Source organism: Harpia harpyja, chromosome 14 (genome assembly GCF_026419915.1).
Source record: "Harpia harpyja isolate bHarHar1 chromosome 14, bHarHar1 primary haplotype, whole genome shotgun sequence".
Lineage (NCBI taxonomy): Eukaryota > Metazoa > Chordata > Aves > Accipitriformes > Accipitridae > Harpia > Harpia harpyja.
The window spans coordinates 40,190,636-40,215,922 of record NC_068953.1 but is presented as its reverse complement, the minus strand read 5'-3'; the positions used below and the strand labels follow the sequence as shown (position 1 = coordinate 40,215,922).

Genomic DNA, 25,287 nt, shown 5'->3' with positions numbered 1-25,287 from the left:
CCAGCTCCCCCCAGTTTATATATTGGGCATGACGCCACGTGGTATGGAATACCCTTTGGCCAGTTTGGGTCAGCTGCCCTGGCTGTGTCCCCTCCCAACTTCTTGTGCCCCTCCAGCCTTCTTGCTCGCTGGGCACGAGAAGCTGAAAAATCCTTGACTTTAGACTAAACACTACTTAGCAACAAGTGAAGACATCAGTGTGTTATCAACATTCTTCACGTACTGAACTCAAAACATAGCACCGTACCAGCTACTAGAAAGCAAATTAGTTCTATCTCAGCTCTGAAACCAGGACATATGTGTATTTTGTTTGTGTGTGTGTATGAGTAATTCTACCTCTACCTGCAACGATATCTCTAACGGTATCTGTACCATTATGGGTCTCAGCATGTGTGTGACGCTCTGCAACGCTGTTGCTGTCTCTATCCGTACCGGTATCGGGGTCTGTAGTAGTATTGGTAATGGCATCGGTGCTGGTACTTGTATCTGCATCGGTCCGTACGTCTAATGCTACCGACAACTGCCACAGGATCAGAATGCAAAGGCATTCGTAATGCTACGAGTGTCTGCAGTGGCCTCTGCATCTCCTATTGCACCTGCACCTGCCTTTGCATTAGCAATGGTCTCTGCAGAATGGCAGCTGCAGTCCTATCTGCATCTAGAAGGGTGTCTGCATCTGCAATGCTATTGATACCGAAAAGCCGGTCGAAGAAACTCTCCAAGACTCGTTTTGGAGTTTTAGAAAGCAGGCATTCTTTACTGCAGTGGGGGATGCACGGAGGATAGTTCCACCTGGCGTGCATACCACAGCTTTAGCACAAACAGGTTATATAGAATAACTAATTGCATATTATTCAGATTAGTATACATATACATAAAAATGATTATAACTGATTATCATAGTACCGCCTACATCCGATCATGCGCAATGAAGGCTCCATTTGAGTCGAAGGGCTGCTTTTACGACCACCGACCCATTTGAAGTTCTTGTTGGCTGTCCTTGAAGTCTTTATTCTTGACCTTGAAGCTTAACGCAGTTTCAGTCACATGTGGTCAGTTTCAACATTGTTCTCATCTAGTGTACAGGAACATCTAGTCATAAGAGCAAGGAACTGCAAAACTTATCAGTAACTACCTCTACTAGTTGATTGCTTGGCTATACTTTTGTCTATTGTTTCAGCCATAGTGTTAGTATAAGAATTCTGATAATTATTTACCAAATCTCACTTTTACAGTCACCTAGCAGCTAAACCAGTTTCCACGAGCGGTACGAAACATTAAAACCATCAAAATATTTAGACATACCATACAGAATGTATGGAAACATGCTATCAGTATGGGCTTTGGTGTCTGCATCTGTGACATTATAAGGAAAGGTATGTGCCTCTGCAATGGTCTATGCAACGGTTTTTGCAACACTACTCGAATCCGCAATGCCATTTGCAATGGTATCTCTGTCTGAAATGGCATCTACATCTGCAATGGTATCTGCATCTGCTATGGCATCAGCAGTGCTACCTGCACCTGCTATGGCATCAGCAGTGCCACCTGCACCATCAGCAGCCTCTGCAATGATAACTTCTGCAGCAACAGTGTCTGCCTATCTACCTGCACCTGCAATGGCTTCTCCAAGGGTATCTGCAGTGGCATCAGCATCTCCACTGGGATCTCCGTCTGCAATCGTACGTTCACCTGCAATGCTGTCTGCAATCGTATTTGCACCTGCAATGGCATCTGCAGTGGTATATGCGCAGGTACGTGAAATGATAACATTATTCTCATGCTAAATCCAAAACATAACACTCTACCAGCTACCAGAAAGAAAATTAACCCTATCCCAGCTGAAGACAGGGCACCATAAAATGTTACTCTCTGCTCTTATTTTCAGAGGTCCTCAGCTTTCATATCAAAGTTTGTGAAGCATAAGGAAGTGATGACTTATTAGCGTTCCAGAATGGTTCTGTTGAGCGTTAAAAGACAATTTTAAGTATTATTGTGGATTTATAAGGAAAATTAACCCATACACATTTGGATTCTTGCTCAGACAGTTGTTGCGGGTTTTTTGATGTAGTATTTTGGGGTTTTCCATGCAGTTCACTTAAAACTTTTATTACGGATCAGTTTGGTGGACATAATTCTGCAATAATTTGCGGTTGCTTAAAGACAGAACTTCTGTTCCTCGAGATTTTGCATTTTCTTTTCTTTTAGGCTTAGTGTGTAACAGAGCCTGGAGCAGGCTCTGATGTGGCTGGTATAAAAACAAAGGCTGAGAAGAAAGGAGATGAGTATGTTATTAATGGCCAGAAGATGTGGATCACAAACGGTGGGAAAGCAAACTGGTGTGTTGACTTTTGACTCGCATTACATTTTCTGTTATTCTGTTTTATACTGACCTGCGTGTGTGTCTCCAAGTTAGACACTAGTGTTTCTTTAAAGATCTGTTGCCAATCTGAACATTCTCTATGTTTCACCACACTACAGGAAGCAGTCTCAGTGCTGCGCAATGCCTGAGAAGGAAACCGAGCGGTGACATGACAGCTCCATTGAAGAATGCCTCTCCATTTTTGCTGCTATCAAACAAAATTAATTCCCCTTTCTCTTCCGGGAAGGGCAGCAACAGTAAGAGTTAACTTGCAAAGTACTCGTCAGGCTCATGTTACAATGGACCTTGCTTTGTGGGTGTGGTGACTGAGATCAGTTGCTTCTGATGCTGCTAGAAACACCTCTCACTTTTGGTGAAGATAGAAAAAGTCTAGGACTGTGGTGTTACATTTTATTTTCTTAAGGGAAAACATTTTCCAGGTGTCAAAGAATCCAGATTTTGCTGTGGTGTCGATGAAGGTGCTTTACAATATAGACCTCTTTCATCATGTCTCACATAATAAGATCATGCTCACCCCCAACACATAAATTCTTTATAATTCAATACGAAAAACTTTCTACATTCACGTATAAAGCTGACTTTTCTTGTTATTTGTTTCCTTGTTCAAGGCAGAACCATCAAAGAGAATCTACCTGTTATCTATTGATATTGCTGAACAGCATAAATGTGATTTACAACTGTTTAATTTCTAACAGAAAAAAACTTACTTAGAACTTACACTTGGAAGAACAAAGTTAAGATCTTTGAAATCAGGGGATAACTTAACATTTTGCATTCAATACTCTATTTCCTAAGTACTGATTTCTGCATATATGCTGTGAATAGGTTTCTTTTGTACTCTTTGTGAAGCTGATGGTAATATTAAAAGACTTAGAATACATGGAAAAGGAGGAGAACCTTTGCATGTTGATGGGAAGGAATTTAGTTACATCTTGACTTTTGCAGTAAGAGATGCACTGAAGCTTCCTCTCTCTTGCTCCCTCTCAGTTTATTTTTGGAAGGCCCAAGGAAAAAGGGTTGTTAACTTATTGATAGATTTATTATATGGTACAAACACACATAAAAAATTTAACATGTTCTAGGTATTTTTTGCTAGCTTGTACCAATCCAGATCCAAAAGCTCCTGCAAGCAAAGCCTTTACTGGATTCATTGTGGAAGCAAACAGCCCTGGAATCCAAATTGGAAGAAAGGTGAAGAGTACACCTCTTATTTGACAAGCCAGGAATTATTATTCGCTGCTAAACCAATAATGCAAGCCATTAAAGAAAAAAGGCTGTGAAGCAACTGAACTTTTTCAATGATCTTTTCAATTTCACAGTATACAGAAGTTATTCATAAGACACACTTAATAACTATATTTTTATTCATTCAGATAAGGAACTATGCAGAATGGTCTAAAGTAAGGGCACTTTGCACAGCTGCAAAAGCATGTTTGAGAACCATTCAATCAACAAGTGCCAATTAATATGAACTAGCATGCCTTGAAAGTGTAAGAAGCAAGGTGGAAAACTTTAACCATAAACACACAGTGTGCTTTAATTTTAGCTCCTCCTGCTCAAGGAACAGGCCTCGGAGACACTGGTGCTAGTTCTCTTTTGGCGGGGGGTGGGGAGGGAAGAAAGAAAACAAAGAAAGAACTAAAGAAAGTACTGGTTTCAGTAGCAGGCAAAACTAGACATTGAACATTAGGAAAGGAATCCGAAAACTTGAAAATCTCATTTATTTATTTATTTGTTTGTTTGTAGTACAGCTGTATTCTACTATTCCCTGCATGTTAGGTTCTTTACTTTTCCCCCTCCCATCTCAAAGGATATAGATGAACTAGAAAAAGACGAGTGATTACAGCTACAGAATTGATCTCACATACAGAGAAAGTAAACTGCCCAGCTGTGACAAATTAAGGGCATGCTGGTCTGTAAATGCAAAACTGTCATTTGTTGTAGATATGGTGATTTTTAGATAAAAATGAAGTGTTTGGGGGAAAAAAAAGGCTTATTTTATGCTTTGAGTAAACTAAAGAATGAAAATGTGTTGTACCTTGGAAGAATCCAATTTAGTTGCATCTCTGTAAACATCCCTTTTCAGGAAATAAATATGGGTCAGCGCTGCTCTGATACCAGAGGTATTGTCTTTGAAGATGTACGAGTTCCAAAAGAAAATGTATTAATAGCTGAGGGAGCTGGCTTTAAAATCACAATGGGAGCTTCTGATAAGACCAGACCACCCGTAAGTATCAGAAATAACTTACTTAAAAAATACAATAGGCATTTCTGATATTCATTCTGTGCTATATTTAATTCAGGTAGCAGCTGGTGCTGTTGGGTTAGCAAAAAGAGCACTCGATGAAGCTACTAAATATGCTTTCGAGAGGAAAACCTTTGGGAAACGAATTGGTGAAGTAAGTTAAATATATAAAAATAAATATATCAAAAAGAAAACTCCACCCAAACCCCTGAAACTCAGGTACAGACTTAAGTTCTTCAACTCTAATGAACAGGGATTTTCAGGGAAGGAAAAAACCACCCAAACCCCTGAAACTCAGGTACAGACTTAAGTTCTTCAACTCTAATGAACAGGGATTTTCAGGGAAGGAAAAAACCTCTGTGAGGTACATGAAACAAGACTCACAGTATTAATATGAATAGAAACCATTGCCAATCACACCGCTTAGCAGGTTTTAAGAAATACAAATAAACAGCAAGCTAAGTACAGATCTCATGAAAAGTAAAGCACAACTTCATAATTCAATACGTAATCCCTGTGCCTAAGTGGATTTTAGAATTAAAAACTTGAAAGTCTAATTCAACTTACAGTTGAGAACCTGATCCAAATTCTGTAGAATTCCTCAAGTACAATTTCCTGAGTGTGTTGGATTTGCAAATTAAGAAATTAAGACGACTATATTCTTCTTGGATGTCATAGAATTTTAAGCCGGCAATGTTAACTTGGCTTATTTCATCATTCGTAGCACCAAGCGGTGTCTTTCATGCCTGCTGAAATGGCAATGAAAGTGGAACTGGCTAGGATGGCTTACCAAAGAGCTGCATGGGAAGTCGATGCTGGTCGCAGGAGTACCTACTACGCTTCCATTGCAAAGGCATTCTCACAGGTGATGTTGCAAACCAAGTAGCTACAGACGCAGTGCAGATTTTTGGAGGAAATGGATTTAATACTGAATATCCTGTAGAAAAACTCATGAGAGATGCTAAAATCTACCAGGTGAGTAAAAGAGAGAATGTGACCTTTACAGTCATGCAAATGTTTTCTATCAAATAAACTTAATGGCTACTTATCTGAAATCGTGATGTACACATACTAAAAAAAATTGGGAGGATGAGAGCAATAATCCTTCCATTTAAAGAAAGGGCATTCAAATCAGGCAAATTCTTGCATACAAAACTCTTTGCATTAGATCAACAACTTAACCTACACAAGAGAAAGAAACTTAGTGGTGTGGTTTTGCTTTTTTGATGTGGTAACTCTTTGAAATTCTTGGACTCTTCATTTTGAAGCTTTGGAACTCTTAGAAAAAAGCACTGTAGAAAACAGTGATCAAAATACCAATGCTTGCTTTGGTATTCTGCAGGTAGAGATAGATGGTTTATGTATGATGCTGTTCTTCACTTCTTGCTGTGCTCTAAACCTTCTGTCTGGAACTTTGGTATCCTAAGCTGGGCAGATTACTTCAGCTGAGGTACCACCAGCACTGAGTATTGGGGATTAATTACCTTGCATATGTTGTATTAACAGAAGCGTGGCACAGCCTGGAGTGATTAGTTTGTTTCTGTCCCCCCCTCCTCCAAGAACAAAACATGCTCATATTTACTCATGTTTAGCCCATAGTCACCCAGATCTTTTTCTGCAGTATTACGACCAAGAAATTATTCCATGTCATAATTCTTCTCTTAGCATGTACTATGGGACAGTTCTTTCTTTATTCAGCAAGAATCGTTTAATTACGTTTAGCAAAACCAGTAATCTTTGTCTTTTCACCTCTTTCTGACATTAATAATGACTAGATAAAACATACCAAAATACATATTAAGAAATGCATGGGGACAATGATTTGTAATGTTAGTTAGAACAGCTGTTAAGATTCTAGGTAGTTGAAATTTCTCTTACAGCTGACTTTAAAATTAAAACTATTCTCACTAGCCAAGAATTTTTTCTCTATCTAAGGATAGAAAATTACTGCTCTGGAATCTAAAGGTTCTTAGTCCTAGTTGCACTCCTGCAAGTGAGGAAATGAATGAGTAATTGAACTTTGTTATGGTTGGGCTTTTTTCCTGTCAGGTGCCATGCTTTTCTAGAGAAAAAGGGTGGGAGGCTTAGAAGTTTATTTGAAAGTTGACACTGATTTTACAGGATCCCAGTTATTTAGATTTTCCACTGCACTGATCCATCATGAATGCATGGCTAGGTAGACTTTTTTTTTTAAATTGTTCAAATTAATCACATTTATTATTAGATTTTGGGCGTTTCTTCTGCTCCCCTTCATCCCCAAAAGAACACAGGAAAGGCTTTTGTCTTTACAATTATTTCATCCAATGTCTCTTGGTTACGCGTCCCTATATTACTGCCCAATTCCAGACGGTATACGCTTTTGGCCATTTGTTTCACGTACAGAAACTTTCTTTTCCACCTGTTCTTTTCTTCCGTATCTTTGATATTTCTCAGTATGACACAATTCTGCTCCTGTGTTTACTGGTAACATTCTTACACGTTCATGCTTTGCTCTGGGTTTCTGCCTAGCTACAAATCTAGGCTACTACGATAGAAAACCTAATTTAGTTTCTCGGATTTGGAAAACTTCCCTTCTTTAATTGTCAATGATGCTTGACACTACTCCCATTGACTTGTAAACCAAAACCTTTCTCGTGGTTACTTAAGAAGGCTCTGGGTTTTGATGTCTTTACACTTGGGTTTCATGGCTCTCTTCATCAGCAAGTAATTTAGACATGGGGTAAGCAGCAGCACTCAGAGAATTCACTCTGAGAATGAACCATTTCCTCTGAACCAAAACACCAGAGTGACCACAGGTTATAGCGTCTTTATTTTTGAAAAGCTTTGTAAGGTTCTTGGGAAGATTACCCCCATTTTATGACGACAGAGAAAGTAAATTTGCATGCCTTGGAGCAATTTGCCAAAGCAAGTTTTGGCAGAACTGGGAGCTGAAACACTTAAACCCCTAAACTATGTTGCCCTTGAATCACATTGCACTGTACCTGTGGAGTACATGGCCTTCTTTCTGCGTTAGACCCATACACGTCTTTTGTTGTGTAACTCCAACTTTGCTGCCAGCAAGCCAAGCAGAACAGAGGGACAACACAGAATGTTTCTAGAGGAAAATGCAAGAATACGTGGTTTAAAAAAAAAAAGGAAGGAAGAAAGAAAAAAAGAAATACTGTGTTGAAGAGAGTGCTATTTAAGAAGAAGCAGTGGGAATAAATGGATGAAAGCGAACATTTGCTATGGCCTTGAAAGGCTAGTCAAAGAAAATACAACACTTTCAGCACAGGTCACCTCCTCCCCTGCACCCACTGTTTCAAAACCTACTTTGTAAAACCTAAATTTTGTATTTTCTTCCCCAGGTAAGACATTTTCCCCATCCTTCTGGACCCACTACGTCTGTCAATTTCATGAGAACCTTACTGAAGTTTGATGAGAGCATCTGAGAGAACAAGACTGTCTCTCAGTATCTTGTATGTGGTTTATCGCATTTAGCCCACTGTAGTTCATCAAGTCACACTCAAATTTTTTCAGTTTTCTCTGTCTTTCTGCACATCCTAATCCACACTGGATTAGTGCTATGAAGGTTTACAAGCACAGAGAGATCTCTTAAAATAGTTTAAAAAATGATCAGCTAACATTATTGCAGGGGTTTTTTTTTCAGATTTATGAGGGAACTGCTCAGATTCAAAGGATGATCATAGCTCGCGAACACGTTGGCAAATATAAGGCTTAAAGAAATGCATCAAGCACGTCTGGCACTGCTGCAGTGTTCTGTGTTCTTGTGGAAGAGGATTTTAGTGCATTTCTCAATACAATTAGAAAGGTGTGGAAAAACCCCTTTTCCTTCAAAATCTTTTTATTTTGTACACGATTAAGCACTAGTTCTGTACTCCCCATCCATTCCTTCTAACAAAGTTGGCGTTTTCTAAACATTCCTGAATTCCAAAGCGATTGATTGTTGTCTTTCCCCACTCTCTCTCTTTCACTCATATCATTGGCTTTTGGCGGGAGAAGAGGTAAAAACCTTCCCTGTAAAATTTGTATGATCAAAAAAGTGACCAAAATTCTGATTTTTTAACTTCTTTTTTTGGGGGGGGGGGCGGGGGGGAAGTCGGGTCTGTGAAGGCATTCAGCATGTAACAAGGAATTGGATTTTTGGTGTTTCTGTGTTGTTTGTTAACAATACAGATTTGCTCCCACTGTTTCATCACTAGGGTTTGGGTGGATATCAAATCAGTAAATCCCAGGGAAATTTAAAAAAGCTATTCTGCTTCCTCAGGAATACCATGTTGCAGCACATGGTCTCTAGGTCACCACTTGCTAAAATAAATACGCCAACAGTGTGGTTTTGTGGCCTTTAGAAACTTGCCTCTTTTAAAAAAATTGAAAGTGAATACATACTGGCTTCTGGACCTTTCAAAAACATACATTCTCATCAATTAAAAGACAGTTTGGTGTTAGTTTTCTCAAACGGTGGCTTGATTACTACTTGCACTTTATCTATATTTTACATGCCTTCATGAGTCAGCATGAACAAAAACTAGTTTTCGTTTTCAAAGGGCTTCTGTTCAGTGACTTAACTATCTTATTCACCTGAACCTAGCAAAGACAGATATTGCCATTCAGTGCGTTTATCTCTGTGCCTCACGGAAACCTGTAACATTTATGAAGAAAAGACTTGTTTTCTGGTGCCTTAAGCAAGACTTCTTTACGGACGAACATTAAGTACAGCTTTTGAGAAATACAGGTACATGGTTTTATCATAGTGGGGAAAAAAGAACTATGATTGTTCGATTTTAAATATGTTTTCATTTTAACTGATCCCATGTGAAAGAACCTGTAGGAAACTGCCTTATTTTCAGTTCTTTTGGCTATTATCCCAAACGCCCAAACACAGTAAAGGGCAGAAATGAGAACCTCACAACATAATGGTTTTTCACTGTCATATTAGATTATCAAAATGTTATTTCTGACAGTCATTGCTGCATTCTGATTAAAAAACAACGTATAAGCAGAGAGGTGCGGTTGCTTTTATTCCCTTTGCTCGTCACATCATTTAAATTGTATTTCAGGTAAGTTGTCCAGTGTCTGAAGGATGTTATGGCTCTACTGCGGTTCTCACTACGTTACAGCCCCCAGCAGATGAACAGCCCTTCCAGCTCAGCAATATCAAGGCCTGCGTTGCTGCTGTCTGCACGTCTGTCAGGTTTAAGGATTTAGATACTACCCAGCAGTAATGGAGTATCAGCTTCAGAGAGCGTGGCCCCTTTCACTACTACGCTTCTTAAGCAAGTAAATGTTCCATTAGGATGATTCAAGTGAAAGCGTGTAGCTTTTCCTCAAGAATGACTTACAGCATCGCATTCATTCCAAATCCAGTACATTTAAACCTATTATTGCTTTCCATCAGTATACATACGTAACTACGTTTCCCAAGAAGGAGGAATTTGTGTGAGGTGTTTTTTTACCCTGGACAGGCCCTTTTTTCAGCGCTGGCAGAAGGCACCTTTCCCAGCTTTCTTGGGGAAATCGCTCAGCGCTGGCGAGCCCGCACCTGGAGTGCTGTGTCCAGTGCTGGGATCCCCAGTACGAGAGAGGCATGGACATACCAGAGAGAGTCCGGGGATGGGCCACCGTGACGACGAGGGAGGGCCTGGAGTCTGAAGAAAGGCCAAGAGAACGGGGGCTGTTTAGCCTGGAGAAGAGAAGGCTCAGATGGACCTCATCTACGTGCACGAACACCTCATGGGATGGAAGCGGAGGCAGCCAGGCACTCCTCGGTGGCGCCCATTAACAGGGTGAGAGGCAAGGTGCACAAATTAAAAGACAGGACACCCCACTGGAACAGAAACAACCATCTGTCTTGTCCCGTAAGGGCGGGTCAAACGCTGGCACAGCGAGTGGCCCCAACAGGTTGTGGAGTCTCCATCCTCGGAGATACTCCAAAACCAACTGGACGTGGGCCAGGGCAAATGGCTCTGCCTGACCGGGGAGGGTGGACTAGGTGGCCCCCAGAGGCCCCTGCCCGCCCGAGCCCTTCGTGAATTCATTTGCAGCTGCTCAGCGAGTCGCCCTGGCTTCCCCGCGGCCCCTGTCACCCACCGCCCGACGCAGAAACCCTGTCACCAGCTGCGAAGTTTGGGTTGCTGCTTAACGAAGCGCCTCGCGGCTGTAAACCGACATCTTATTTACCCGCCGGCAGACCCACGCTAGACTGCGGGACAAGCGTATAAAAAAGCGTTTAACCCCCCCCCCCCCAAAAAAAAACCAGCGCACCCCCATCACCCCTCAAAGCCCCCCCCAGAACCCCGCGCCCCTCCCAAAACAAGAGACCTTTTGTTCAACTGCTCTACGCCAGGTCAGCACTGTCCGTGCTCGTTCCCGCCCGGCACGGATCGCGTCTGCCAGGGTGCAACGTCTGTAGCGAACAGCGCGGCCACAGCGGCCGCTCGCACTCCGGGAGAAAAGAGGTTTATTTCCGAAGGGAAGAGCAGTCGCAGCCGCCCCCTCCGGGGCCGAACTCCGGGAGCTCCTTCTCCAGACGCCGCTCCCGGGAGAAGTCCTGCCGCGCCGAGACGCAGGACGTCCCGCCTGAGCGCCGGGTCCTGCCCGGCCGCGGCGCCGCCTCAGTCCGCAAGCGCGGGTCCGGCGAACGACACGGGCAGCACTACGGGGCCCTGCCGGAGCTCCGTCTCGCCCCGCCCCGCGGCGACTCGCTCTCAGCGGCGCGGGTGGCGGCGGAAGCGGGTGCTGCTGCCGCGTGGCGCGGGTACGGCCCGGCCCGGCCCGGCCCGGCCTGGGCCGCAGGCGTCTGAAGCCCTAGGGTGGCGTGGGGGCTTCGGTCGCGATCACTCGTCCCAGCGGTGCGGTGGAGCCGGCAGTGAGGCTAAGCCCGCCCCCCCCCCCACCGCCCGCGCCGCGCCGGGCCGGGCCGGGACGCACCGGGCCTGGCGGCGGGGGCCCCAGGGAGGCGTCCAAGGGGGACCCCGGACCCCTCGGCGGGATGGATCTCGGTCTCCCGCTGGCGGGGGCGGTCAGCGGCGAGCTGGCGCTTCGGTTCGCCTCGGCTCGCCTCAGCCTGGGCGGTCGGGAGGTTTCCTTCACGCCCCTTCCCTGGGGAGGGTTTGGCCAGGCCGGGAAGCGAGGCGGGAACGTGCCCCGCGGTGAGGGTGGACGGAGAAAGGTCTGTGTCCAGAGAGGCACTTAGTGCTGAGGAGCTGCCCGAATTGCCCCCGGGCACGGAACCCCCCCGAGCCGCCGCCGCCGCCGCCACCCCTGAGCTGACGTTTTGTTGGTGCTTTTTGAAGGGGACGCCGCGCCGGGAGGCGAGAAGAAAGCCTGATGCCCCCCCCGAGCACGTTTCTTTTGGAGAAACGCGTGGCCTGTAGAGCTTCGTTTGGGACAAGGAGAGGTGACTGGGTAAGCGTCGACTTGTTTCAGCACAGCTGTGCTTTTCTGAAGGGTAGCAATCGCCACGTCCCGTCCCGCGTGGGGAGTTAGGGGTCGGGTGGGTGCTCCCCAGCCCCTTCTCTCTTGCCCTGCGGTCCCCCGTGACGTACAAACGGGAGCTGCTTTGTTAGTTCCCCAGGGCCTGGGGTGGGTGTCGGCATGTATTATCTGAGCGTAAATCTGAAGGTGGCCAGTTTAGCTCTAGAATCACCGAGGCCTGGGAAGCGAACTCGGCGTGGCTCCTTTACGTGCAAGGAGGCTGTAGGTGTATTTCCACGTGGCTCCCTCGATAGGAGCCTGTCCTGAATCCGGGCACAGCGCTGCCCTGTGCTTGCTGGGGCTGATAAACGCTGCAACGAGCAGCGTCGGTTTTAGAGGCGTAGGTTACCAGACGTAGCCGCCAACAATTGGATTCCAGTTCCAGGAGGTGAAAAACGTCAGGAACGGCTTACGTCAGAGCGTCCCCAGGTAACTGGAGGCCCTCTTGCTTATGACTGTTGTTGCTGTGCTGAAAACCCACGGGTCGAAGTACTGCCTCACGATAACGTAGATGGCAATCTGAGAGACAGCTGTAGAGAGATCTGTAGGTATGTGCATCTGAGAATTCCCTTCGTAGTGCAGCTTCCGATTGTGCCAGCTTTGGTGCTTGACAGTAAGTTTTGTTAAGTGTTAGACTTGTTGTTTTTGCGACTCGTGGTGGTTTGAGTGGTCGTTTGGGTGCCAAGGTAGTAACCGATGATCTGAAGTGAACTGGTACCTTCCTACTTGCCAGTGCTTCATTTGACCTTGAGCTTGATGCTTCTAGCCTAGAAAATAGAGGGGAGGAGGGCAATGCAGTAGCATAGGCGTATACACGCACGCGCGCCTGTATGTACGCGCGCAACGCAGGTGGTATTCATGAGCGGTTCGTCCGTCCGAGGTTGTTAGCGGGATGGGAAGCATTTGACGTGCTGCAAACTTTGTAAATGTTAACTACGGCATTTCCATTGCTCTGCTTTGATGCTGCGCTTCTCTGATGAAGGACTAAAGCGATGCCCTGCTTGGGGGCGCAGTGCCTCGGAGTGTTTGAGGACGAGCAGTGTTACCTGGGGGCGGACAGCTGTGGCTCTCGTGGGACGGCTGCACCGCCTGAAGGCAGACGAAATTCTGGCGTTCGTCAAATCGCGTCAGCACGGTTGTGGTGGAGCAAGCGCCAGCACAGGTCACGATCCTCGTCTCCCGTCGACCCTCAGCACATCCTGGTAAACGGAACAGGGTAGCTGTCGAAACAACCACCTTTAGCTGACGATCTTGATGACTGCTGACTTAGGAACCGGGTGCTGTTGGATACCAACGGCAAAAACTGTTTCACCACCTAATTAAAAAAAAAAAAACCAAAACCACTAACGTAAGGGGCAAAACTGTAGGATTCGTGTCCTAAAAGAGTTGTCAGATTTGGGAACGTTGTGCTTTTAGTGTCCCTTAAGTGGTGGTGGTGTCTGCATTCCTGCTGCATTTTGTAGCAGTCGTCCTGAAATATTTCTTAGCTACAGGTTTCACTGGAATTTTGTAGATAATGACCTGTGGATTTTAGGATGCTTCTTGGTGTACGTTGAGGTGAAAGGTGTGTATGGCCAGAGGAAGAGTAAAGGTTTGGGTTTTATAGGTATTTATACACAGAGAAATAGACATTAGCGTATACGAGAACGTATTTAAATAACGATGTAATGATTACAGGAACCATACGTTTACGTAATACGTGCACTTTTTACGTACGTGTAGTGGCTTTAGGCTTCAGTACTATACAAAAGAAGTATTGTGGTAGTCAGTTCTTGTGCTGTGTTCCTCAAATCTGCTGGTTTTTTTTTCCCGTTCAACGTGAACTGTACCGGTCTGTTCAGCAATTATTTATTTGGTGCGTGCTTTTCCCCTGAGAAGGAGGACTTGGTCTCAGTCGTCCTTGTTGGCCGTAGCTATGTCCATGGCAGGTGAAATTTCTCGCCGTCTGTTCTGTGTTTTAGTTTCCTTCTCACGCAAACCGTGGTGCCAAACAGTACCCAAAAGGCTCTGGTGCTTCCAGACAGTGGCTTGATGGCCTGCGTAACCTACCTCTAGCCTCATGTCAAGGAATGTCTGAATGGCGTTACAAGGAAATAAGGTAGCGTCCCGCTTTAGGAAGGAAGCGTGTTGGTTTTGAAACCCTTGGGTAGGACAGGAGGAGCTTGCCGTCTTGGGTCAGTGATGAGTGTTGGCATGTATTATCTGATCTAGAGTTGATGTCTATCACCGCTTTAGCTCTAGAATTACTCTGAGGCCCAGGAAGCTCCAGTTTCCTTAGGCTGCGCCCTTGGGCTCTTCCAAAGTACGGCATCAAATTGCTGTCACAAACTCTAACCCAGCGTAAGGAGAAGGGGGCGCGGTTTGAGTTTTCTTCCGTTTCGGCGCGAGGGAGGTGGAGTTGTTAGGTTAATGCTGGCTGTTACTGGGAGATGCTGTCACGTTAACCGAATGCCACTCTGCATACCCAAAGTTGAACAGTGTTAGCAAATGCTGGTGTAGAGGTTTGGTGGTGAGCTTAACCAGCCTGTCTTAACGAGCATGCCTGTTCTTAATTCACAAACACCGTTTAGTCCCACCTCCACATCCAGAATGTTTGAAAGGTCGTGTCACATCTTCCCTTGGTCACAGTTAAGAGTCAGGTGTTCAGATTTTCTTTTTAAGGAGCGTGCTGTGGTTCTGTCTTTTCTGTTGGGGTTGGTCCTGTTATTTCTGAAATGCACTTACAGCTCAACTGAAGGAGTCTGATACCTGATGTAGCAGAGATGACGACGTGGTTTATTACTTCCGTTTTGGGGATTTCTTAGGGAGAAATGACTTGCATCGGTGTGACCCCAGAATTAGGTTGTTTCAGAGTTTGTGGCTAGGTTCCGCTGGAAAAGTTGACTTTGGTGTAGTAATGACTCAAAGCGTGTGGTAGGAGAGCTCTGTTGGTGTGGCTGCGCCGAGCAATCGTTCAGCTGCACGTGTAGCTGCTTTGGTTTAGCTTCCAGGTGGGAGTATGCCAAAGAAAACTTGCAACTGTAGTCAGCCTTGCTCCAAAACCAAAATGCTTTCTGCTTCTGCCCAGGTATCCGAGAGAGCCCTGAACATTCCAGGCAGGCCAAGAGTTGTGCCCCAGTATCTCTGAGAGTCCACAGCTCTGCAGTTCTCCAGTAGGGCACTACAGGTAAAGTGTAAGATCACGTAGCTCTTTGCAAGTTACGCCATTGGAGTTTATTTGGCTCTCTGGCTATACACACCAGCTGAAAAGGCATCGTTTGCTTTTATGCGCGGTAAACGCACGGATCGCTCGAGTTGTCACGTGCGCTTGTCTCTTATTGAGGGAGTTATCTGTGGGATGGAAAAGGAAAGACAGTACGTGGCCACTTTGTAGTGAGGGGTTTTTTTTTGTTCGCTGTAAAACCTGGGGTTTTAGCACGTTGCTCCATATTTTCAACGGTGATCTGAATGTATTTTTGTTTTTAAAAAAATAATCCTTCTTTCTTTCCCTACCCCCCTGCGCTCTAGGAGAAAGAGCTACAAGGTTCTCCCTCTGCGCTGCAGCAATCCTGGCACTTGTGGTAAGACCCGTATCGTCGCTTGCACAGGTACAGACTCTTCCCATTAGCACTGCAGAAGCACCTGCAGTAATGAGCTTGGTTAGGATATAGAGTGGATTGGTTGCTGTTCTGCCTTGCAGGGAAAACTGGATGCTTTGGATGTGGGGAAAGCAGAAGGGTTTGTTTTGTTCCTGTGTGAGCTCGGGTGGAGGATTTGGTTGTGAATTGCATGCAGGACAGGTGAGTTTTTTCTTGGTTTCTTGGTTGGTTTTGGGTTTTTTTTTTTCATGCGGAGGTGCTTTAAATTAGCCAGCACCACATAACTGCCTATAAAAGTTTCTTTCCGACGTCTGTGTCACCCGATGCTGTGGGGGCAGCGAGGCTCTTGATGTTAAAGCTCCTTGGTAGAATGAGAGCTGGCCGCAGGGTTGGAGTGACACGCAGAGCTTTATTATTCTAGAAAGACTTTAGCAATCGGTGTAGCTTATTGCTACGCAGAATTGTCTAGCGACGAGCATAGCTTTCCTGTGAGCTAAATCTTCGGTTCCTTAGACTTTCTCAGTCACCTGGACCCTCTGCAGATCTGGTCAAATGCTTACTAATTAGTGCACGATACAATAATCATAATCTAGACCCCGACTTCAAATAAAGTCCAGGAGTCCCTCGCTGAGTCCTGGGAGGAGGAAGAGCCACGGAGGCGGTGTCCCAGCGTTTTAGCTGACGGCGAGGGTGTTCCCGCTTCCCGATCCGCCACGGTGCAGGTGTCCCCTGTATTGCACCGGGGCGTGCTGGTCACAAATCCATCAGCGATGCCCGTTGACGTCCCTCCCTTGTTTGCCAAGCGCCTCTCCCTTGGTTAAAGTAAATGAACAGATAGGTGGGCAGATCTGAGAAGCCGGGTAGACAGTCGGGAGGTTCTGATTTGGGGAGGAAGAGCCAAAACCAAACCAACCCAAACAGGTATTAAGTAATCCAAATTAGGCAGCCTTCTTTCCTTCCTACCGCGGAGAGGTCTGGAAAGTGCCTGTTGCTTGGGAAGCTGGCAGAGCACTTCTCAGTTCGAGGTGAAGAGAAGGCACTGCTGGACCTCAAGCGTTTCCCCATCTTCAGAATTTTTCTGCTGGCTTTGAAAAAGTCATGACGTAGCCAATCAGGTGGCCAGTTTTCCCGCCAGAAGAAGGTCTTGCCCTTAGCCAGTCGATTTAAAAGTGGACCTCTCTCCCTTGGTTTGCCTTGCAGGCAGCCTACTTCTAGCCATGCATCTGACTTTCCCTGCTAGAGGCATACTTGATCTTGTGTCCCTTTCTGAAGTTTGTATGCACCTGTCTTGCAGGTTAGTAGTGAAATCGGTTATCCCTCTGGCTACAGGTCCATCTTGGTACTTTGTGGGAAGGTTGCCAGCGTAGGTGGAGGGAGTCCTTTGTGTTGGACTGAGAGCGGGTGATTAGCGGGGCTCTCGTAGCCGTGTCTGCTCAGGCTTGTACTTGATGTTACATTCCTACGTTCGCTGTTTTGCTCCAGTGCTAGGGTTTTGGGGAGGTCTGGTAACAAAACGCAAAGCCCACCCAACCATAAAAAGCAGCTGAGACGTTCAGGAGGAGACTGAAATATAGAGATGTATTGGAGAAAATGTAGTTAGGACTTTTCTGTTTTCACAAGTGCAAAAGAGTAGGTTAGCAACGGAGTGAGATAAGTGACTGCTACAAATCTATGACGTGACTAAAGCGACCGTTTTGGAAGTAGTATTGATGGGATTCTCCTGTTGTATCTTCATGTGAGTGACGAAGGAGGGAGTGACATTGTTTCCTTGTAACTTTGTCTTCACAACAACCAAAAAAACCTGCTGTCACTTGGCTGCTTATGGTCAAGAGTTGTGTTGTACGGGAAATCAGTATTTGTGTCTCATGGCAGACTTGACTCTTTAGTGGCCTCTGTGCCCTTTTGGCTGGAAAGGGTACCCAAGCAGAGCAGTCGTAGATCACAAGTCCTTGTACGTGGGTAGCGTGATGTAATCCTTCAAAGTTAATTTGATCTCAGATCATGAAATAAAACTGAAATAATTAGGGACCGTCTTCCACGTTCCCTCGTTGTTAAAAATAAAAATACCCCCGAAATACTGCAGAATTCCATACCTGGGGGCGGAGTAGATGATCTCAAGAAGAGCCTTCCACCCTCAATGATTCCGTGAGTCTGTTCAGTCATGGAAACGCGGGAGCAAGTTGGAGGACTGTGTTTCAGCTTGCAAATACAGTAGGAACGTTCTTCAAATAGTGGTGTCAGAAGAGGTAGCGTAAGGGTTTGAGAGAAGTTGAAATGGTTCTGAAGGAAGGCATCGGAGCGTCGTGCCACGGGGCAGGGCAGGAGGCAGTGCTCGGCAGGACCCCGCTGTAGCGGCCCTGGGTGCCCGCCTGCCCCCGGGGAGGCCTCGGGCTCTGCGTCAGGCCCCCTCGGCGGGATGGATCTCGGTCTCCCGCTGGCGGGGGCGGTCAGCGGCGAGCTGGCGCTTTGGTTCGCCTCGGCTCGCCTCAGCCTGGGCGGTCGGGAGGTTTCCTTCACGCCCCTTCCCTGGGGAGGGTTTGGCCAGGCCGGGAAGCGAGGCGGGAACGTGCCCCGCGGTGAGGGTGGACGGAGAAAGGTCTGTGTCCAGAGAGGCACTTAGTGCTGAGGAGCTGCCCGAATTGCCCCCGGGCACGGAACCCCCCCGAGCCGCCGCCGCCGCCGCCACCCCTGAGCTGACGTTTTGTTGGTGCTTTTTGAAGGGGACGCCGCGCCGGGAGGCGAGAAGAAAGCCTGATGCCCCCCCCGAGCACGTTTCTTTTGGAGAAACGCGTGGCCTGTAGAGCTTCGTTTGGGACAAGGAGAGGTGACTGGGTAAGCGTCGACTTGTTTCAGCACAGCTGTGCTTTTCTGAAGGGTAGCAATCGTCACGTCCCGTCCCGCGTGGGGAGTTAGGGGTCGGGTGGGTGCTCCCCAGCCCCTTCTCTCTTGCCCTGCGGTCCCCCGTGACGTACAAACGGGAGCTGCTTTGTTAGTTCCCCAGGGCCTGGGGTGGGTGTCGGCATGTATTATCTGAGCGTAAATCTGAAGGTGGCCAGTTTAGCTCTAGAATCACCGAGGCCTGGGAAGCGAACTCGGCGTGGCTCCTTTACGTGCAAGGAGGCTGTAGGTGTATTTCCACGTGGCTCCCTCGATAGGAGCCTGTCCTGAATCCGGGCACAGCGCTGCCCTGTGCTTGCTGGGGCTGATAAACGCTGCAACGAGCAGCGTCGGTTTTAGAGGCGTAGGTTACCAGACGTAGCCGCCAACAATTGGATTCCAGTTCCAGGAGGTGAAAAACGTCAGGAACGGCTTACGTCAGAGCGTCCCCAGGTAACTGGAGGCCCTCTTGCTTATGACTGTTGTTGCTGTGCTGAAAACCCACGGGTCGAAGTACTGCCTCACGATAACGTAGATGGCAATCTGAGAGACAGCTGTAGAGAGATCTGTAGGTATGTGCATCTGAGAATTCCCTTCGTAGTGCAGCTTCCGATTGTGCCAGCTTTGGCGCTTGACAGTAAGTTTTGTTAAGTGTTAGACTTGTTGTTTTTGCGACTCGTGGTGGTTTGAGCGGTCGTTTGGGTGCCAAGGTAGTAACCAATGATCTGAAGTGAACTGGTACCTTCCTACTTGCCAGTGCTTCATTTGACCTTGAGCTTGATGCTTCTAGCCTAGAAAATAGAGGGGAGGAGGGCAATGCAGTAGCATAGGCGTATACACGCACGCGCGCCTGTATGTACGCGCGCAACGCAGGTGGTATTCATGAGCGGTTCGTCCGTCCGAGGTTGTTAGCGGGATGGGAAGCATTTGACGTGCTGCAAACTTTGTAAATGTTAACTACGGCATTTCCATTGCTCTGCTTTGATGCTGCGCTTCTCTGATGAAGGACTAAAGCGATGCCCTGCTTGGGGGCGCAGTGCCTCGGAGTGTTTGAGGACGAGCAGTGTTACCTGGGGGCGGACAGCTGTGGCTCTCGTGGGACGGCTGCACCGCCTGAAGGCAGACGAAATTCTGGCGTTCGTCAAATCGCGTCAGCACGGTTGTGGTGGAGCAAGCGCCAGCACAGGTCACGATCCTCGTCTCCCGTCGACCCTCAGCACATCCTGGTAAACGGAACAGGGTAGCTGTCGAAACAACCACCTTTAGCTGACGATCTTGATGACTGCTGACTTAGGAACCGGGTGCTGTTGGATACCAACGGCAAAAACTGTTTCACCACCTAATTAAAAAAAAAAAAACCAAAACCACTAACGTAAGGGGCAAAACTGTAGGATTCGTGTCCTAAAAGAGTTGTCAGATTTGGGAACGTTGTGCTTTTAGTGTCCCTTAAGTGGTGGTGGTGTCTGCATTCCTGCTGCATTTTGTAGCAGTCGTCCTGAAATATTTCTTAGCTACAGGTTTCACTGGAATTTTGTAGATAATGACCTGTGGATTTTAGGATGCTTCTTGGTGTACGTTGAGGTGAAAGGTGTGTATGGCCAGAGGAAGAGTAAAGGTTTGGGTTTTATAGGTATTTATACACAGAGAAATAGACATTAGCGTATACGAGAACGTATTTAAATAACGATGTAATGATTACAGGAACCATACGTTTACGTAATACATGCACTTTTTACGTACGTGTAGTGGCTTTAGGCTTCAGTACTATACAAAAGAAGTATTGTGGTAGTCAGTTCTTGTGCTGTGTTCCTCAAATCTGCTGGTTTTTTTTTCCCGTTCAACGTGAACTGTACCGGTCTGTTCAGCAATTATTTATTTGGTGTGTGCTTTTCCCCTGAGGAGGAGGACTTGGTCTCAGTCGTCCTTGTTGGCCGTAGCTATGTCCATGGCAGGTGAAATTTCTCGCCGTCTGTTCTGTGTTTTAGTTTCCTTCTCACGCAAACCGTGGTGCCAAACAGTACCCAAAAGGCTCTGGTGCTTCCAGACAGTGGCTTGATGGCCTGCGCAACCTACCTCTAGCCTCATGTCAAGGAATGTCTGAATGGCGTTACAAGGAAATAAGGTAGCGTCCCGCTTTAGGAAGGAAGCGTGTTGGTTTTGAAACCCTTGGGTAGGACAGGAGGAGCTTGCCGTCTTGGGTCAGTGATGAGTGTTGGCATGTATTATCTGATCTAGAGTTGATGTCTATCACCGCTTTAGCTCTAGAATTACTCTGAGGCCCAGGAAGCTCCAGTTTCCTTAGGCTGCGCCCTTGGGCTCTTCCAAAGTACGGCATCAAATTGCTGTCACAAACTCTAACCCAGCGTAAGGAGAAGGGGGCGCGGTTTGAGTTTTCTTCCGTTTCGGCGCGAGGGAGGTGGAGTTGTTAGGTTAATGCTGGCTGTTACTGGGAGATGCTGTCACGTTAACCGAATGCCACTCTGCATACCCAAAGTTGAACAGTGTTAGCAAATGCTGGTGTAGAGGTTTGGTGGTGAGCTTAACCAGCCTGTCTTAACGAGCATGCCTGTTCTTAATTCACAAACACCGTTTAGTCCCACCTCCACATCCAGAATGTTTGAAAGGTCGTGTCACATCTTCCCTTGGTCACAGTTAAGAGTCAGGTGTTCAGATTTTCTTTTTAAGGAGCGTGCTGTGGTTCTGTCTTTTCTGTTGGGGTTGGTCCTGTTATTTCTGAAATGCACTTACAGCTCAACTGAAGGAGTCTGATACCTGATGTAGCAGAGATGACGACGTGGTTTATTACTTCCGTTTTGGGGATTTCTTAGGGAGAAATGACTTGCATCGGTGTGACCCCAGAATTAGGTTGTTTCAGAGTTTGTGGCTAGGTTCCGCTGGAAAAGTTGACTTTGGTGTAGTAATGACTCAAAGCGTGTGGTAGGAGAGCTCTGTTGGTGTGGCTGCGCCGAGCAATCGTTCAGCTGCACGTGTAGCTGCTTTGGTTTAGCTTCCAGGTGGGAGTATGCCAAAGAAAACTTGCAACTGTAGTCAGCCTTGCTCCAAAACCAAAATGCTTTCTGCTTCTGCCCAGGTATCCGAGAGAGCCCTGAACATTCCAGGCAGGCCAAGAGTTGTGCCCCAGTATCTCTGAGAGTCCACAGCTCTGCAGTTCTCCAGTAGGGCACTACAGGTAAAGTGTAAGATCACGTAGCTCTTTGCAAGTTACGCCATTGGAGTTTATTTGGCTCTCTGGCTATACACACCAGCTGAAAAGGCATCGTTTGCTTTTATGCGCGGTAAACGCACGGATCGCTCGAGTTGTCACGTGCGCTTGTCTCTTATTGAGGGAGTTATCTGTGGGATGGAAAAGGAAAGACAGTACGTGGCCACTTTGTAGTTAGGGGTTTTTTTTTGTTCGCTGTAAAACCTGGGGTTTTAGCACGTTGCTCCATATTTTCAACGGTGATCTGAATGTATTTTTGTTTTTAAAAAAATAATCCTTCTTTCTTTCCCTACCCCCCTGCGCTCTAGGAGAAAGAGCTACAAGGTTCTCCCTCTGCGCTGCAGCAATCCTGGCACTTGTGGTAAGACCCGTATCGTCGCTTGCACAGGTACAGACTCTTCCCATTAGCACTGCAGAAGCACCTGCAGTAATGAGCTTGGTTAGGATATAGAGTGGATTGGTTGCTGTTCTGCCTTGCAGGGAAAACTGGATGCTTTGGATGTGGGGAAAGCAGAAGGGTTTGTTTTGTTCCTGTGTGAGCTCGGGTGGAGGATTTGGTTGTGAATTGCATGCAGGACAGGTGAGTTTTTTCTTGGTTTCTTGGTTGGTTTTGGTTTTTTTTTTTTCATACGGAGGTGCTTTAAATTAGCCAGCACCACATAACTGCCTATAAAAGTTTCTTTCCGACGTCTGTGTCACCCAATGCTGTGGGGGCAGCGAGGCTCTTGATGTTAAAGCTCCTTGGTAGAATGAGAGCTGGCCGCAGGGTTGGAGTGACACGCAGAGCTTTATTATTCTAGAAAGACTTTAGCAATCGGTGTAGCTTATTGCTACGCAGAATTGTCTAGCGACGAGCATAGCTTTCCTGTGAGCTAAATCTTCGGTTCCTTAGACTTTTTCAGTCACCTGGACCCTCTGCAGATCTGGTCAAATGCTTACTAATTAGTGCATGATACAATAATCATAATCTAGACCCCGACTTCAAATAAAGTCCAGGAGTCCCTCGCTGAGTCCTGGGAGGAGGAAGAGCCACGGAGGCGGTGTCCCAGCGTTTTAGCTGACGGCGAGGGTGTTCCCGCTTCCCGATCCGCCACGGTGCAGGTGTCCCCTGTATTGCACCGGGGCGTGCTGGTCACAAATCCATCAGCGATGCCCGTTGACGTCCCTCCCTTGTTTGCCAAGCGCCTCTCCCTTGGTTAAAGTAAATGAACAAATAGGTGGGCAGATCTGAGAAGCCGGGTAGACAGTCGGGAGGTTCTGATTTGGGGAGGAAGAGCCAAAACCAAACCAACCCAAACAGGTATTAAGTAATCCAAATTAGGCAGCCTTCTTTCCTTCCTACCGTGGAGAGGTCTGGAAAGTGCCTGTTGCTTGGGAAGCTGGCAGAGCACTTCTCAGTTCGAGGTGAAGAGGAGGCACTGCTGGACCTCAAGCGTTTCCCCATCTTCAGAATTTTTCTGCTGGCTTTGAAAAAGTCATGACGTAGCCAATCAGGTGGCCAGTTTTCCCGCCAGAAGAAGGTCTTGCCCTTAGCCAGTCGATTTAAAAGTGGACCTCTCTCCCTTGGTTTGCCTTGCAGGCAGCCTACTTCTAGCCATGCATCTGACTTTCCTTGCTAGAGGCATACTTGATCTTGTGTCCCTTTCTGAAGTTTGTATGCACCTGTCTTGCAGGTTAGTAGTGAAATCGGTTATCCCTCTGGCTACAGGTCCATCTTGGTACTTTGTGGGAAGGTTGCCAGCGTAGGTGGAGGGAGTCCTTTGTGTTGGACTGAGAGCGGGTGATTAGCGGGGCTCTCGTAGCCGTGTCTGCTCAGGCTTGTACTTGATGTTACATTCCTACGTTCGCTGTTTTGCTCCAGTGCTAGGGTTTTGGGGAGGTCTGGTAACAAAACGCAAAGCCCACCCAACCATAAAAAGCAGCTGAGACGTTCAGGAGGAGACTGAAATATAGAGATGTATTGGAGAATATGTAGTTAGGACTTTTCTGTTTTCACAAGTGCAAAAGAGTAGGTTAGCAACGGAGTGAGATAAGTGACTGCTACAAATCTATGACGTGACTAAAGCAACCGTTTTGGAAGTAGTATTGATGGGATTCTCCTGTTGTATCTTCATGTGAGTGACGAAGGAGGGAGTGACATTGTTTCCTTGTAACTTTGTCTTCACAACAACCAAAAAAAACTGCTGTCACTTGGCTGCTTATGGTCAAGAGTTGTGTTGTACGGGAAATCAGTATTTGTGTCTCATGGCAGACTTGACTCTTTAGTGGCCTCTGTGCCCTTTTGGCTGGAAAGGGTACCCAAGCAGAGCAGTCGTAGATCACAAGTCCTTGTACGTGGGTAGCGTGATGTAATCCTTCAAAGTTAATTTGATCTCAGATCATGAAATAAAACTGAAATAATTAGGGACCGTCTTCCACGTTCCCTCGTTGTTAAAAATAAAAATACCCCCGAAATACTGCAGAATTCCATACCTGGGGGCGGAGTAGATGATCTCAAGAAGAGCCTTCCACCCTCAATGATTCCGTGAGTCTGTTCAGTCATGGAAACGCGGGAGCAAGTTGGAGGACTGTGTTTCAGCTTGCAAATACAGTAGGAACGTTCTTCAAATAGTGGTGTCAGAAGAGGTAGCGTAAGGGTTTTGAGAGAAGTTGAAATGGTTCTGAAGGAAGGCATCGGAGCGTCGTGCCACGGGGCAGGGCAGGAGGCAGTGCTCGGCAGGACCCCGCTGTAGCGGCCCTGGGTGCCCGCCTGCCCCCGGGGAGGCCTCGGGCTCTGCGTCAAGGCCCCCTCGGCGGGATGGATCTCGGTCTCCCGCTGGCGGGGGCGGTCAGCGGCGAGCTGGCGCTTCGGTTCGCCTCGGCTCGCCTCAGCCTGGGCGGTCGGGAGGTTTCCTTCACGCCCCTTCCCTGGGGAGGGTTTGGCCAGGCCGGGAAGCGAGGCGGGAACGTGCCCCGCGGTGAGGGTGGACGGAGAAAGGTCTGTGTCCAGAGAGGCACTTAGTGCTGAGGAGCTGCCCGAATTGCCCCCGGGCACGGAACCCCCCCGAGCCGCCGCCGCCGCCGCCACCACCCTGAGCTGACGTTTTGTTGGTGCTTTTTGAAGGGGACGCCGCGCCGGGAGGCGAGAAGAAAGCCTGATGCCCCCCCCGAGCACGTTTCTTTTGGAGAAACGCGTGGCCTGTAGAGCTTCGTTTGGGACAAGGAGAGGTGACTGGGTAAGCGTCGACTTGTTTCAGCACAGCTGTGCTTTTCTGAAGGGTAGCAATCGCCACGTCCCGTCCCGCGTGGGGAGTTAGGGGTCGGGTGGGTGCTCCCCAGCCCCTTCTCTCTTGCCCTGCGGTCCCCCGTGACGTACAAACGGGAGCTGCTTTGTTAGTTCCCCAGGGCCTGGGGTGGGTGTCGGCATGTATTATCTGAGCGTAAATCTGAAGGTGGCCAGTTTAGCTCTAGAATCACCGAGGCCTGGGAAGCGAACGCGTGGCTCCTTTACGTGCAAGGAGGCTGT

General features: G+C 47.3%; 1 protein-coding gene, 2 long non-coding RNA genes and 2 other non-coding genes across 15 annotated transcripts in view; 4 read left to right on the top strand and 1 right to left on the bottom strand.

Moving 5' to 3' along the window:
• Positions 1 to 1,015: 1,015 nt before the first annotated feature.
• On the bottom strand, positions 1,016 to 10,800 carry LOC128151371 (uncharacterized). 2 transcript variants are annotated; one of them, XR_008238356.1, is made up of 3 exons: positions 10,226 to 10,800; positions 7,610 to 7,722; positions 1,016 to 1,092 (listed from the first exon to the last, which is right to left on the bottom strand). It is a non-coding gene; the product is annotated as an uncharacterized LOC128151371 (long non-coding RNA). The 2 variants fall into 2 exon arrangements; XR_008238357.1 differs by having other exon boundaries at positions 1,016 to 1,075.
• LOC128151370 (medium-chain specific acyl-CoA dehydrogenase, mitochondrial-like) lies at positions 2,215 to 8,379 on the top strand. The gene is given in 7 exon segments (XM_052808741.1): positions 2,215 to 2,339; positions 3,466 to 3,574; positions 4,470 to 4,610; positions 4,687 to 4,782; positions 5,353 to 5,490; positions 5,493 to 5,603; positions 8,278 to 8,379. Coding segments are annotated over 7 exon segments (699 nt in total). The 5' UTR covers positions 2,215 to 2,307; the 3' UTR covers positions 8,350 to 8,379.
• Positions 10,801 to 11,910: 1,110 nt separating the features above from the next.
• Positions 11,911 to 25,287, top strand: part of LOC128150791 (uncharacterized) — a 30,384-nt gene continuing 17,007 nt past the window's right edge. For 5 of the 10 annotated variants that reach the window (XR_008238181.1, XR_008238179.1, XR_008238178.1 and 2 more), the window contains exons 1-8: positions 13,873 to 14,202; positions 15,172 to 15,270; positions 15,612 to 15,691; positions 15,784 to 15,883; positions 20,545 to 20,681; positions 21,651 to 21,749; positions 22,091 to 22,170; positions 22,263 to 22,362. This is a non-coding gene — a long non-coding RNA (uncharacterized LOC128150791). Of the gene's footprint in view, positions 12,036 to 12,483; positions 12,653 to 13,086; positions 13,307 to 13,866; positions 14,203 to 15,171; positions 15,271 to 15,611; positions 15,692 to 15,783; positions 15,884 to 20,544; positions 20,682 to 21,650; positions 21,750 to 22,090; positions 22,171 to 22,262; positions 22,363 to 25,287 lie in introns of those variants that run through there. The other 5 variants (XR_008238180.1, XR_008238183.1, XR_008238185.1 and 2 more) reach the window with 5 other exon arrangements.
• Positions 14,278 to 14,362, top strand: LOC128151568 (small nucleolar RNA SNORD45). Its single transcript, XR_008238423.1, has one exon. It is a non-coding gene; the product is annotated as a small nucleolar RNA SNORD45 (small nucleolar RNA).
• Positions 20,757 to 20,841, top strand: LOC128151567 (small nucleolar RNA SNORD45). The gene has a single exon (XR_008238422.1). It is a non-coding gene; the product is annotated as a small nucleolar RNA SNORD45 (small nucleolar RNA).